The following is a 13,904-nucleotide window of genomic DNA, read 5'->3' as shown; positions in this document are numbered from 1 at the left end:
AAAATCAATAATATATATATATATATATATATATATATATATATATATATATATATATATATATATATATATTTTTTTTTTTTTTTTTTTTTTTTAAATGAAGTTTAGGGGTTCTGTTTCTGTTGATGGTTGAGAAGTCCTAATGAGACCCAACTTCCAGAGATAACTATAAACTCTGGAAAAAATATAATAAACTATCTGAAGGCCCAGAGAGCATCCAAAAGAAATGGTACTAGGTGATTTACTGAATGTGCTGTGCTCACAGGAATTCCATAATCTTACTTATTTGAACAGAGGGGCTGGAACGTGCATTAGAACAGAGTCAGAGACCAAGAGCAAAATCTGGAATAAACCAAGCCCTAAAGGTTGGTTCATGCCTGACCCCCCATGTGTGCAGGCAGATTCCAAGGGCAAGCTGGCAAAACTAGATGAACTGAACCGTACACTTCAATCCAGAAAAGAAGTAGTGTGTGACGCTGAATATAGCCAGGTTAATTGCCTACTGAAACATAGAATCATTACTCTTAAGAGGAATATAACAGAATCCAAACTCTCAACAAGGTCCAGGATCCAATCCAAATCAGTTAATATACAAAATAAAGAGGAAATATGACCCATTCAAGGGTCCCCAGCTATCTTTCTTCTCATTAACATATAAGACCCTTAGTACAGATGCCAACGGTTTTAGCAGCTATGTGAGTAGTTGGAAGAAAAGAGCACATATTTATTACATTATATTATATTACATTATATTATATTATATTATATTATACATATGGACAGCATATAATTGGGTATTTTAAAAACCCATTCTGACAAACGTTGCCTTTTAATTGGAGTGTGCAGTCTGTTGCCTTTTCATGATGTTATTGACAAGGTTACACTGAGGGCTGCCGTTTTACTAGTTTCCACATGTGAAAAAGACTTAAAAGTTCTAGTCACCTTAATTACAATATTCCTACAAAGTGATAAAACTGTGCTGCTGTATAATGAGGCCCTTCAATAACTCAGCGAGTCTATGTGTGTTTTTCAGCATGCACAATGATGTAGCAGCAAGCTCATCACTCAGGGTCCCACAGTGGTTGCCAAGCTGCACAGCTGACAAGAAGAGCTTGGGGGTTCGCGACACCACCACTGGAGGCACTGGGGACAAGGCTTAAAGCCAGCTGTGGCTCAAGCCCCTTCCTGCATCCTCTGACGACACTCAGCTGCTTCCTCAGCCCCTGAGCTCTGGACTCAGCTGGGGAGCAGGCTCACTACCAATGAGGGACACACCAAACCCACTCTGGCCTGCACATGTGTGGCCTGACATCCTATCCACCCTCTGGCCCAGGCCACTGCTCCCACAAGGTCACAGAGGGAGTGGCAGTCGTGCCTCGCCATCAGGACTCACAACTCACTTTCTCCAAGTCCTCTTTCAGACGGATTTCCCTCTGCAGCTTCTCGTGTAAGTTTCGGTTTTCTATTTTTAACAGATTGATTTCTTCCTGGAGCTCTGTCTGAAGCATTGGGAGTTTAACCTCCGTTTCCAAACCCAAGGTTGCTGTTGGCACTTTGGTTTCCTCCTCCACGGCTGGGCCCTGCACACCCTGAAGATGTATGCAAGCAAGTTCTATGAGGAAGGAGACAGAAAAGACAGGCGTGACCCATGAGAACAACCACGTGACAAGGACAGGACACTTGCATTCAGATGCCTCAGACAACAGAAATTCAGATTTTTAAATCTCCTGTGTGGACTTGGTGTCAGGAGTGGACACGACTGGCGACCCAGCAGTCAATGTGCAGAACCATACCCGGTGCTGCCCCTGCACAAAGCCTGTGCACCCACCCACTCTGCTCCTTCAGGCTAGGTAGCAGGTGGCTGTAATCAGGGATGTCCGCCATGCCCAATGACCGTAATGTGCTGAATGGTGGCCATGGGGCACTTCTCACGCAGGAAGGAGAACCAAGTGGAGTAGATGTCAAGTGCGACGTGACCTTGACTGTCAGAGTCCTGCCCCCTCTCATCTGCCCCACCAGCTCTGAGGGAGCTGAGCCAAGATGGGTACTTGTGCCAGAATACCCAGAGTGGAATATGAACCCTACTATATGGGACTCTCTGCCTCGCCTCCTGAGCTCTATGCAGAACACAATAGTGCCCACACACAAGGCTGTCCCAAGCTAGCACACCAGGCATCTAGGCTGCTCCAGTCCTTCTGGAATCTGTGTCTGTCCGTACATCCACTCTCATTGCAGCAAGGCCACTACCTGTTCCCACCAGCCACACCGTGGGATGACCACAGCTCTCCCACCTTCTGGCTACCACAGCCTGTTAGCCCTGGTGATACTGCACAGTCAGGCCCTCTCCTGATACACCCGGGCCCTGCCCAACCCCGGACTCAAGGACCCGTGTGGGGACACCCTGAGCCGACCTCCAGCACCAGCTCTGCAGAGTAAAGGGACAGCACACCCAGATGACTCAGACAGTTGATCATGGTGAGGCTCGCAACCTCCCCACAAATCACACCTGAGCTGCTGAGGGACACCCACCTGGGCCAGGCTCTTCCAAGAGCCCCACACGCTGTACCAACACCTGGGTCCCCACAAGGTCCGCCTCCTGTTGGGCTGCCACTTGGTGCTGTGGGCTTTCTTCTAACTGAGTTTGCAAACACAGGCCCTCCTTTGGGGAAGTCACACAAAAGAAACGTTTCAGTGAGTCACTGCCCCCAGATGTGCCCCATGAGCGATGCCGGCTCATGCAGTCTTCTTATGCTGCCTGTCCTGTCCAGAGGGAAATAGCTGGCTGTAGCCCTGAGGAGGGCTCTGCTAAAGCCCACAGTCAGGGAGTCCTACTCATGCTTATAGAGCCAACACAGAACACCAGCCATAGGAGCACCAGGCTGACCCTGCCCACCAGGCCTCCTGCCGTTACCTCCCCTTCCCAGGGTCAAGCCTCACTTGTTCACTCCCTTCCGTCCTTCACAGGCCACTCAGCCTCCCTGACCAGCCTCATAGGCCAGGGCCTCAGCTGAAGGGGACCTATTCTGATGTGGGGCTCCCAGGCTTCTGTACCCACTTATTCCTGAGCCTCCTCACTCCCTCTTCTGCTCTCCGTGCCCTGCACTTTCTCATCTAGAGCCAGCGCAAGGTCTGGTGCTGGGCCTGCTCAGGAGTTTCCGGGGCATGTGGGAGGCAGGGTAGGGGGGTGGGGAGAGAGTCTCTGGTTACTGCTGTGAGCAGCACTGACAATAAACCCAGCTAAGCATCCTTTGGAGAAAAGAAAAGCAGGCTCAATGCTTTCATACTTCCTTTTCCCCTCACAATACAACTAGTAAGCTCGTTTTCCTTTAAAAAAAAAAAAAAAATCACTGAGGAGTCACATCAACCTAAATTTCAAGATTCCTGTCTCTGTGACAATTGAACACACAAAAGAGCCAAGTCCCAAACTGGAGGGACAAATTCAATGAGTTTGTCAGAATGGCTATCATCAATAAATTAACAAACAACAAGTGTTGGAAAGGATGTGGAAAAAAGGGAACCCTCATGCACCATTGGTGGGAATGCAGATTGGTGCAGCCACTATGGAAAAGAGCCAGGAGTTTCCTCAAAAAATTAAAAATGGAACTGCCTTCGGACCTAGCAATTCCACTTCTGCATATTAAAAACACTAACTTGAAAAGATATATGCACAACTATGTTCATTACAGCGTTTTTTTACTATAGCTAAAATATGGAAGCAACCTAAGTTGCTATCAATAGATGAATAAACAAAACGTGATATATGAGTGCACATATATATGCAAATATTATTCAGCCATAAAAAATAATCAAATCTTGCCATTTGTGACAGCTTGGATGGATCTGGAGGCTATTATGATAAGTAAAACAAGTCAGAGAAAGACAAATAAGATATGATCTTCTAAAAAAAAAAAAAAAAAAAGATATGATCTTCCTTATATGTGGAATCTGAAAAAAACAAACAAACAAACAAAAAAAACTGAACTCATGGATACAGAGAATAGATAGGTGGTTGCCAGAGGGCATGGGTGAGAGAAATGAAGTGGGTCAAAAGGTACAAAATTCATTATAAGTTAAGTCCTGGGATGTATCATACAGCATGGTGGCTTATGGGAAAAGTTGCTGAGAATAAATCGTAAAAGGTCTCATCACAAGAAGAAATATCTGTAACTGTGTGGTGATGCTAACTAGACTTACTGCAGTGATCATTTCACAATATGGACAAACAGCAAATCATTACATTGTCACCTTGGAATAATACAATATTACATTGTCAATTATACGTCAATAAAACAAAACTGGCCTGTCACCTCATGCTGCTCCAGATGAAAGCTGAGCTGGTCAAGGTCATCTCTTCTTTCTTTTTCAGAAGTCTCTTCTAAAAGCACACTTGATGAACTAGGAGAAAACACATCCTGAAAACCTTACACATGGCACTTTCACATCGGACCTCTGCTCCATCCCTGGGATCTGACCACATGAAAGAAGAAAACCCTTCCTGCTCCTTCCACCACATTCTACTTGCATCAAGAACAGGACACAACTGAACGAAATATGTGTCAGTGACCACAGCTGGAGTTTTATGGCAAGGACCCTGAGGCAACACAGATCCCCAATGCCTGAGCCCACCTCCTCCAGTCGCACATCATCTGCAGCCTCTCCTGAGTCAGATTCAGCTCTTAGCTCATTTAATGTTCTCTAGTTTTGGGTCCCAAGCATAAAAATGTGTTTCTAGAATACCAGGTATTCATTTCCATTGGCATCAAATCAAAAGCAAAATTAGATTTCAGGTGTGGTGAACACACAATACAACATACAGACAATGTATCATAGAATTGTACACCTGAAACTTATATAATTCTATTAACCAATAACATCCCAATAAATTCAATAAAAAATTTTTTTAATTTGCTTAAACATATAGGGATAGTATCCTGTCCTATATAATAAAAAGGTAATATACAAATTATTTATACTTTAAACAACAATATAATAAAATTTTAAAAAGTTAATATACAGCCGAGACCGGTTTGGCTCAATGGATAGAGCGTCGGCTTGGGGACTGAAAGGTCCCGGGTTCGATTCCGGTCAAGGGCATGTACCTTGGTTGCGGGCATATCCCCAGTAGGTGGTGTGCAAGAGGCAGCTGATCGATGACTCTCTCTCATCGATGTTTCTAATTCTCTATCTCTCTCCCTTCTTCTCTGTACAAAATCAATAAAATATATTAAAAAAAAAAAAAAAAGTTAATATACAAATTGGCCCTAAAAGCGGAACAACTAGTTGCTATGACCACCACCAGGGGGCAGATGCTCACTGCAGGAACTGCCCCCTGGTGATCAGTGTGCTCCCACAGGGGGAGCTCTGCTCAGCCACAAGCCCGGCTGATGGGTGGCGGGAGCCTCTCCCATCTCCTCAGCAGCACTAAGGGTGTCCAGGGGAGCGGGCCTAAGCAGGCAGGTGGACATTTCCCGAGGACTCCCAGGCTGCCATAGGGATGTCTGACTGCTAGCTTAGGCCTGATCCCCCAAGGAGTGGGCCTAAGTTGGCAGGTAGACATCCCCCGAGAGATCCTGGACTGCCAGAGGGCAGCCAGGCTGAGGAACTCCCCCTGAGTGCACGAATTTTCGTGCACTGGGCCTCTAGTTGAAGAATAAAAGAAGATAAAACTGTGGAAATATTAAAACTAGACTATCAGAGAGACAAATTCTTGTGCCTTTTCTTTGGGAAAAGCAATGTCTCTCAAGTGTAAGGTCAAAGAAGCTGTAATCAACTTTCATGACACATATAGCCTTCTTGTATTTTGGTGTTTGAAAGGAAGCTCAAAAAAGAACACACACCCATACACTAGATTTCAGTTCAGCTCAAGGTTCCCATATTTCAAATACATATTCAAGGTAAAAACTGGTTTATTTACCTGATCTCCGCAGACTCCAGAAGAGAGTCTTCCCTCACCTCCTGCAGCCGCTGCTGTAACAGAGTCAGGTCTTCCTGGTAATTTTTTTCCGCATCCCTTAATTTCTTTTCAAAGTAAAGTCTCAGCTGCTCCAGTTCTGACTCATGCTCAGTTTTCTCCCGTTGCTGCTGCTGCTCAAAGTCTCGCTGCAGATGTTCTAATTCTTCCACATGAGATGCTCGAGCCAGAAGCTGCTCACGTAAGTCTTTAATAGGATGAAATTACATGATCACCTTAAACAGAAACACTTGGGAAAACCCGGGAGCTATTGAAGGTCCTGGTGCAGGGGGCCAAATTCTAAAAGCCACCAATCCCAGAACCTGTGACTGGCTAATGTGACACAGGAGGATGACCTGTGCCCAGAGAGATGATCAGCTACCTCAGTGTCCTCAGGCTGGAGGGAGAAGCCAGAGACTAAATGTGTGAGAAGCATCCCATGTGCTGCTGAGCTCTGAAGATGGAGGGGCTGTGCAAAGAGAAATATGGGCAGCCTTTGGGAGCTGCGAGCTGTTGGCTGACAGTCAGCAACAACACAGGACCTGTCCTACAACCACAGGGACTAGATTCTGCCATGCCTGAGTGAGCCAGGTCAAAGGGCAGCCCAGCAACTCAATTCGGGTGTGGGTGACCCTGGACAGAAAGCCCAGCCACAACTGCTGGAGATCTTTGACCCACAAATCTTCAAGCTAATAACCATGACTGGTTTTGAGCCAACAAGTCTGTGATATTTTGTTAACGACAACAGTAACACAGACCAGAAGAGAATGTGTCACTGTTGTTTTGATCAAGAGAAAGCTACGAGCTGGTCAACAATAAGTAATCAGCTTTCAAATAACATAGCATAAATAATTCACTATCCCAGAGATTTCAAAATCAGGGTTCGCTGTGAGGGTCCTTACATGCAAGAGTAAAGACTTCCAATAAACATGTTAGAACCAGAACACGTATGTGAAAGCATGCATGAAGTCAGGTAAACATTAAGTTCACCAGTGCCACCTGTAGGCTCCGTCAGTGACACACAGACCAGAAGGAAAGACGGAGTGATGGGTTGACAGAGTGGGGGTGACAGAGACATAGCCTTATTCACCGCCATGCAGCAGACAGGGTGTTTCTAATCCTTTCTCCTCTGGTCTTTGCTCCCAACACCACGCACCCAATAAGGACAATCACCAGTTGAAAAGGCTCACTCTGGAGATAAGCAGCAGAAAAGCACACGTCTGTGTTTCTCCCATTGTATCTCATGACCTCCCCCATCTGAAAGTGCTGCTAGGGAGCAGAGGCCGCTCTGACAGGATTCTGTAAGAGGACCCAAGTGAGCTACCCTCGGTAATGGTGGCTGCAATTACAGGCCTGGAGACTCAGGATCACCACCCTCCAACACCAGAGGATGGGGCAGTGGGAGCCTAAGCCAGGTGGGCTCATGCAACAGAAGGCACACCTGCAGCCCCAGATGCCAGCAGCTTCTAAACAGAAGCACGCACATTCAACAGGTGCCTGACATCAACATAAGCAAACACTCAGGATTAGCATGAAACCAAGGCTCTCACCAACAAGCAAACTCCACACACCCATCTTTAGGAAGTACACAAATCAAATCACTCTTTGCACTCGCTACAATGGCTACATCCTCATTTCAGGGTCCCACAATTAAAAACCCACAGCTTCAGCTTTTGAGACTCTGAATCCTCAGCACGAAACTCCTCACCACTCAGTTCCTGTCTGTCAGTCCTCGTGGACTCAAGCTGGGACCACAGGCGCCTGACTTCCTCTTGTGAACGAGCCTTCAGCTCTTCGTAAGATGCTTGAAGGTTCTCCAACTAGAAAAGGAAGGCGACAGTGAGACACTGACCGAGAGTGAGCCCCGAGACTGACAGGCATGAGAGAGCACATGAGTACAAGCTCAAATCCCAAACATCCAGCCTAGAGAACACCAGAAATGGCAGCACCAGAGAAAAACTATCATCCGTAGTGTTTAAAGGTGCCATTTCCCAATCGCAGTCCTATGAGCGCCGAATATTTTTCTCACAGATCACTTGCTCAGGCCCTTGGCCTTGTTCCCTGCAGAGACCACCACTTCTCACTGACCAAGGACAAGAACTTGCTCTGTTGCCCTCTAAGTCAGGGGAGGCCAATTGGTGGGTGATCAGGAACTGGGCCCTATGAGGTGGACGCACAGGCTCCCTCCCAGGCTGCCAACTGGCACTGACCACATGACTTCTAAGACGTCCCCCTATTGTTGACTTTAACGTGTTCTGCACAGGGACCTATCCTTCTCATTAGTGATCACAGACCTCCCTCATCCTTTGGTGTGTTTGGGTGTTGTCTGCATTTCTTGTTCAACCTTCCTGGAAAGCAGCTTCTTTCAGGGGCGAAGAAAGTGAGAAAGAGAGAGAGCGAGAGAGCGAGAGAGAGAGAACACCAACAAAACTGGGAACAGCTCCAACCTGCTTATGCACGAGGCTCAGGGTCAGCATGATCAGTCAGCCTGAGAGGGCAGCGCTGGCCCAGAGGCCCCTGTCGCCTTTTCTCATCCAGGGCACAAGACAGAAGGTACCCTCCTGTCATCTCTTTCTCATTAAGAAAGTGATTTGTACACCAGCCCGGCCCTGGCTCTGCCTGGCCATCACAGCCTCAGTCTGGAGGAGAGTTGGGGGGAGTGGGTGTGAGAGCTGCAGGGGACAGAGATGCGGGCTCCTCCTGGGCTTGACTCCTCCCCCTCCTCATCCGTAAACCCACGCACAGGCCATGACTGACTCCATCCCTGGCTTACTTTCTAATTTCCTGAACCAATGTTTGAGGGAATTGCTTGCTTCTTGGGTTTGGTGACAGAAATACTTCAGGTCTCAGTAGTTCGGGCTACATCGCCCCCATCCTGATATGCAGTGTTTCACTGGAAAGAGTTTTGAACACATTAGCAGCAGGAATGTTTCTGCTCTTTTCTTAGAAATTTCTTCATTGAATTGTGGTCACAGCATATAGCCCTCCACCCCTATTACCTGAAGTCTGTAAGCATCTCGGGGGGACTTGTAAAGAATGTGAATTATCTATATCTAAGGCTGAACATACAACTGTCAAATCAACTTTACAGACTCCGCACCTCACCTACCAGCTCCAGCAAATACTGACAGTTGTCTTAAATTGGTACTTAAGCAAAAAACAGAATATGAGACGACCTCCATCTTAAACCTTCTAAGTAATTAAAAAATCGCCCACCTCCAGCTGTTTTTCTCTTTCCTTCTCTCTGACTCTCAGGTCCAGGTCCTCCGCGTGTCGGCAGCGCTCACACTGCAGGTCTTCCTGGAGCTTCTTCACAGCAGCGTCATGTTGAGCCTGCAGAGCCTGGAGGGACGCTGAAGAGCAGAGGCGCTCAGTTTATAACAGCACCGTCTTCTTCCTCGGCGTACTATTAGCCAGCCCGTCACAGTAGTAATGCCAGTTAGCACTAAGAGGGCCACCTCCCACTCAAGGCCCCCAGGCTCCTTGCAGGTCCCTTCTCAGCATCACTGCTCTCCTCAGGAGGGAGAGAGGGGTACAGGTCAGCTGACCAGCAGACAGCTGTTCTGACAGGTTGGGCAATAGGCAACAATTCCATAAAAAGTGAACAATCGCATTACTACTTTTGGGTAGCAATTTAATAATGGAATATGAAAAAACTATCTCTGAAATGTAAGTTTCAGGGAACTTGTAGTCAATAAGGGGAGACCCCACGGCTGACTGTCCTGAGGCAGCCCTGCACCTCTGTTGTCAGCGGGGGTATCACAAGCACTGTTATCTGACATTTGAACACACGAGCAGTTCATATTCACCACAAATCTGGCAAATCATGGTTTATTCCAGAATTACACAGGAAAATTTAGTCCGCCGTAAGACCTGCTCATCTTAATACTCACATTCTGCCTGGTTTTTGGCTTGAAAAATCTTCTCCAGCTCAGTTTTCTGTTCTGCCAATTCTTTCTTAAACTGGCTTTGTAAATTCTCCAGTTCTGACTGATGCTTTGCAGATAGTTCTTTGCGCAGGCTTTCTAAACATAAATCTCTTTCAGACTCCCAGTCTTGCTTCAGGGTCTAATTTAAACAAGGAAAAAAAAGAGAGTATGATCAATAATTACCTGTCATAAAAAATTTTAAATCATATACTTGAAAACTAGGAAGTCACTCCCTGCCTAGACCAGACTGTCACCATAGGAAACCAGCTCTGAATGTACAGGACCAAAATATCCACAAGGCCCACCTGCCCAGAAACAGAACACACAGCACAGGTGAGTGGTCACTCTGAGATTCACGTGTCTGCCTCCACAAAGACCTGGGGGCAGGGTGCTACAATGATGTGACTGACATCTGTGGGAAGGCCAGGCTACGTGCCAGGCGCCCTGAGGAACAACCCTGAGGTGTCCTGGGTTGGAGGCCAAACATATTCTGGGGTGCCTGACCTGAGCAACCAACACAGAAATGCCCACATGCCCCAATGTCATACATCTAACATCACCCACGTTCCCTGTCACCCATTTCCTCTTCTGTCATCAGTGGCCCTTCCACAAATGTAACTTTCAGAAGGGGACACATTAAGAGAATCAGAAATTCCAGTGAGAGACTGCCTCAGAAAAGAGCTAATTCTGTTATACTCTAAAACATAACTCTTTCCCAAAAAATGGGTTGTGAGTTGGGAACAGCAGGACAGTAATGGCCAAGCCATGGTAATGGTGAGCACTGTGAACAGAGCCAATCATGATGCACGCAAGGTAGACACCCATGACTAAGAGCTTTGCCCTTGGGGCACAGCTCTTCCCTGCGGATCCCTGCAGCATCCCAGAACCCACAGTGCCCACATCTCAACTGCCGCAGTCCACACCTCCCTGCGTGAGGACAGAGGTCTGGGTCCAAAACACAGCAAGGGCCAGACAGCAACCACTCAGAAAACCAAACTTGGGGTGGAAGAGGCTCATGTTACACAAGTTGTTCTGACAAAATCAACCTGTAAAAATAAAAGACCGCTTTATCTCTGAAAGAAAACACAATACACTTCTACCAACACAGCCCACTAAAGCTCTGACTGGGTTTGTTTAATATCAAGGTGAGGGGGTGTATTTCTGTGGGGATTTTGAGTGGAGGGGTCAACCTGGTGGGATGGACAGAAAAGGGAAATCATGCATAACCAGAATACAGATACCTCTATTATCTGGACATTTCTCTCCATTTCTGATTGTAACTTCTCCTTCAGCTCAGCTGCAAGAAAAACATAAAAAGTCGTTCAGATCACTGAGCCTCAGTTTTTCCACAATCTGATCACCCAGGAGATAAGGGGCTCCTGGCTCCTGCTGGCTGCTCCACAGGCAACCATCAACGTCAACAGAAGGGGAGGCATCTGTGAGGGAGTAAGAGTATGATGCTGTCTGCTCTAATGAACAAATCATATACATGCCCAAACCAAGGAGGATGAGAGTTACACCAGCAGGACAGTCTGAAGTGAGCGGGCAAGGCTGGCTCCAGACTGCATGCTCACTGAGAGCCTTGAACCCACCTCTTCCCCTGGTAATGAGACCTGTCTGCTCCACACCAAGCCAGACTCCAGGCGAGGTGCTGGAGGGAAGATAAAGATGTCCTAGGACCCAACAACTCCCAACCCGGAAAGGGAAGAAGCACAAGAAAAGAGGAGTAAGTGTTGGGAGGTGAAGGAGGAAGACAGGACTGGACCAATGGGCACAGCCAAGTTAGCATGGAGATGTGGGTGCCCAGCTGGAGATCAGGGTGCCAGGTAGAGATGACAGGAGCCTCAGGAAAGGGCCAGGGTAGAACTGGGGAGAGGGGTGCCATGTGTGCACAGTGAGGGTGGCCTGAGCAAGTCCATTTTACTTCCACATGCATATACATACATATGGGAGTAAAATAAGGTATTTGCATTTGTTTGAATCTAGATGAAGACACAGAAATAGCACTACAAGAACCTGAGAAGAGCCTGGTCCGTGTGGCTCAGCGGTTGAGCACAGACTAGGTACCAGAAGGTCACAGTTTGATTCCAGTCAGGGAACGTACCCAGAAGGGAGTGTGCAGGAGGCAGCCAATCCGTGATTCTCTCTCATCACTGATGTTTCTCTCTCTCTCCCTCTCCCTTCCTCTCTGAAATCAATTAAAATATATATTTAAAAAGGAACCTGAGAAGAGACCAAGAAAGAAAAGGACTTCTCCACACACTTAGAGCCAGCATGCTGCTTTTTTTTTTCCAAATGAAAAACTCAGCAAAAGGGCAGATAATCAGATGCTCACATAGCAAGAAAGTGGGATGACTGCCAGGGGTGTGAGATTCCTTTCTGGGTGATGAATGTTCTAATCGCAGTCTGTTAGATGTCTATATGACTCTGACACACTCAAAGCCACTGACATGTACACTTTCAATGGGTGAATTGTGTGGTATGAGAATTACTGCTCAGTAAAGCTATTATTTAAAACACGTTTACAAAAAGTTGTGACTAACAAAAAAAATTAAAATTAAATAATAAAAGTATATTTTAGACATAAGCTCAGTCTAGGCTAGAGAATCAGAAGATAAAGTGGCTCCTGGGCTTCCCATCAGGAGCACCGGGGCCCCACTGGGCACAGAAGAGCCTGTAGGATGAGGGAGTCTGTGTCCAGGAGCATCCGGTCGGGCTGGATAAAACATGGCCACAGACACAGTCCTATCAACGACGCAGATATAGAAACCTCAGTATGTAAGCAAAACACCTCCAAAGACATCATTTCAAAAGTTGACACAAGCCCGTTGAAAAACTAGAAAGAGGCAAGATAATGTCAGAGAACAGGATAAGGATATGCAGAGCTGGATGCACCACTGCCAGCCAGGAGGTAAACAGGGCCCAGAGATGGTCAGGGACAGGTGCACCACTCAGCTCCCGCATGGACAGGGAGATAAGAGCATGAATGCCTCACCTTGGAGGCGCCTCCGATGGGGCCACCTGCTTTCCCAAATACCAGAAATGAAAGTCCATGCCTGCCCACACACATACCTGTCTCACGGCTGCACCGCAGTGCCGCCTCCTCCCGCTCACGTGCATGCTGCTCCCTAACAAGCTCCAGCTCCAGCAGCTGGCGGTTCTGCAGCAGGGCCAGCTCCTGGGCGTGCCGGCCATTAAGCATGTCCCGCAGTTCCATCAGTGCTGTCTCCTTCTCCCTCTGCAGGTTGGCCTGCGTCAGCTCCAGCTGAGCTGTGTGCATGTTGCTCAGACTCAAGCGCAACGCCTCCAGCTCCAGGGGTGGCACTGGCTGCAAGGAGAGAGGCGGTGCTGCAGTGGCACTGGGGAAGCAGCGCCAGCTTAAGATGTGGTTGGACAGTTGCTCAGGAGAGTCGGGTGTTCCTGACTGACCAGGGCTTCTTGCCCTCAATGCCCAACACTGCTGTGTATAAGGAGTAGGACTGGCCACTGATAGGGAAGTACAGGCTGTGCAATGAGTGTGTCCCTGGCACCTGACCCAAATTGCTGCCACCAAATGCCCACGTGTGTTCCTCTACTTTCAATGGCTCCGCATAAGATGTGAAAACAAAACAAACCAGAAAAGTAGACACAGTAAGCCTGCAGTGCACATCCATCCACTGTGACAAATCTCTCCTACCCGCCAACCTCCCAGATTCCCAAACCCACTGGGTCCTGGTCTGAGTGACAGCATCTGAGTCACCTGGGTCTGCAGCTGTACCTGCTGCATCTCTGCGGGCAGCCCCATTGACCACTGCTCCCTGTCAGTCTCGTCTTCATGTCGGCTCATCAATGCAGCAATTTCAGGTTTACATTCTTGTTCATACTCCTGAGGAAGGAGAGCAAGAGATGTGACCCAGAGAATTCAGTTACAAAAAATGATATGCCAAGAGAATGAAAAGTACATATCCTCGTTAAAACCTGCCCATGAGTGTTTGCAGCAACACTATTCACAACCACCAAAAGGTGGGAACAACTCAGTGTCCACT

General features: G+C 47.4%; 1 protein-coding gene across 8 annotated transcripts in view; it reads right to left on the bottom strand.

The window, feature by feature from the left end:
- Positions 1–13,904, bottom strand: part of PCNT (pericentrin) — an 84,272-nt gene that overhangs the window by 59,703 nt on the left and 10,665 nt on the right. For all 8 annotated transcript variants that reach the window (XM_036446303.2, XM_036446304.2, XM_045585327.1 and 5 more), the window contains exons 4-13: positions 13,619–13,744; positions 12,952–13,207; positions 11,121–11,176; positions 9,844–10,018; positions 9,167–9,303; positions 7,659–7,770; positions 5,915–6,158; positions 4,308–4,395; positions 2,530–2,659; positions 1,401–1,612 (exon numbers count right to left, since the gene is read on the bottom strand). In XM_036446303.2, the coding sequence (XP_036302196.1) occupies positions 1,401–1,612; positions 2,530–2,659; positions 4,308–4,395; positions 5,915–6,158; positions 7,659–7,770; positions 9,167–9,303; positions 9,844–10,018; positions 11,121–11,176; positions 12,952–13,207; positions 13,619–13,744 (1,536 nt within the window). The remainder of the gene's footprint in view (positions 1–1,400; positions 1,613–2,529; positions 2,660–4,307; positions 4,396–5,914; positions 6,159–7,658; positions 7,771–9,166; positions 9,304–9,843; positions 10,019–11,120; positions 11,177–12,951; positions 13,208–13,618; positions 13,745–13,904) is intronic.

The sequence above is a fragment of the Pipistrellus kuhlii genome, unplaced genomic scaffold, assembly GCF_014108245.1.
Source record: "Pipistrellus kuhlii isolate mPipKuh1 unplaced genomic scaffold, mPipKuh1.p scaffold_m20_p_2, whole genome shotgun sequence".
Taxonomy (NCBI): Eukaryota; Metazoa; Chordata; class Mammalia; order Chiroptera; family Vespertilionidae; genus Pipistrellus; species Pipistrellus kuhlii.
This window is presented reverse-complemented; position numbering and strand designations above follow the sequence as displayed.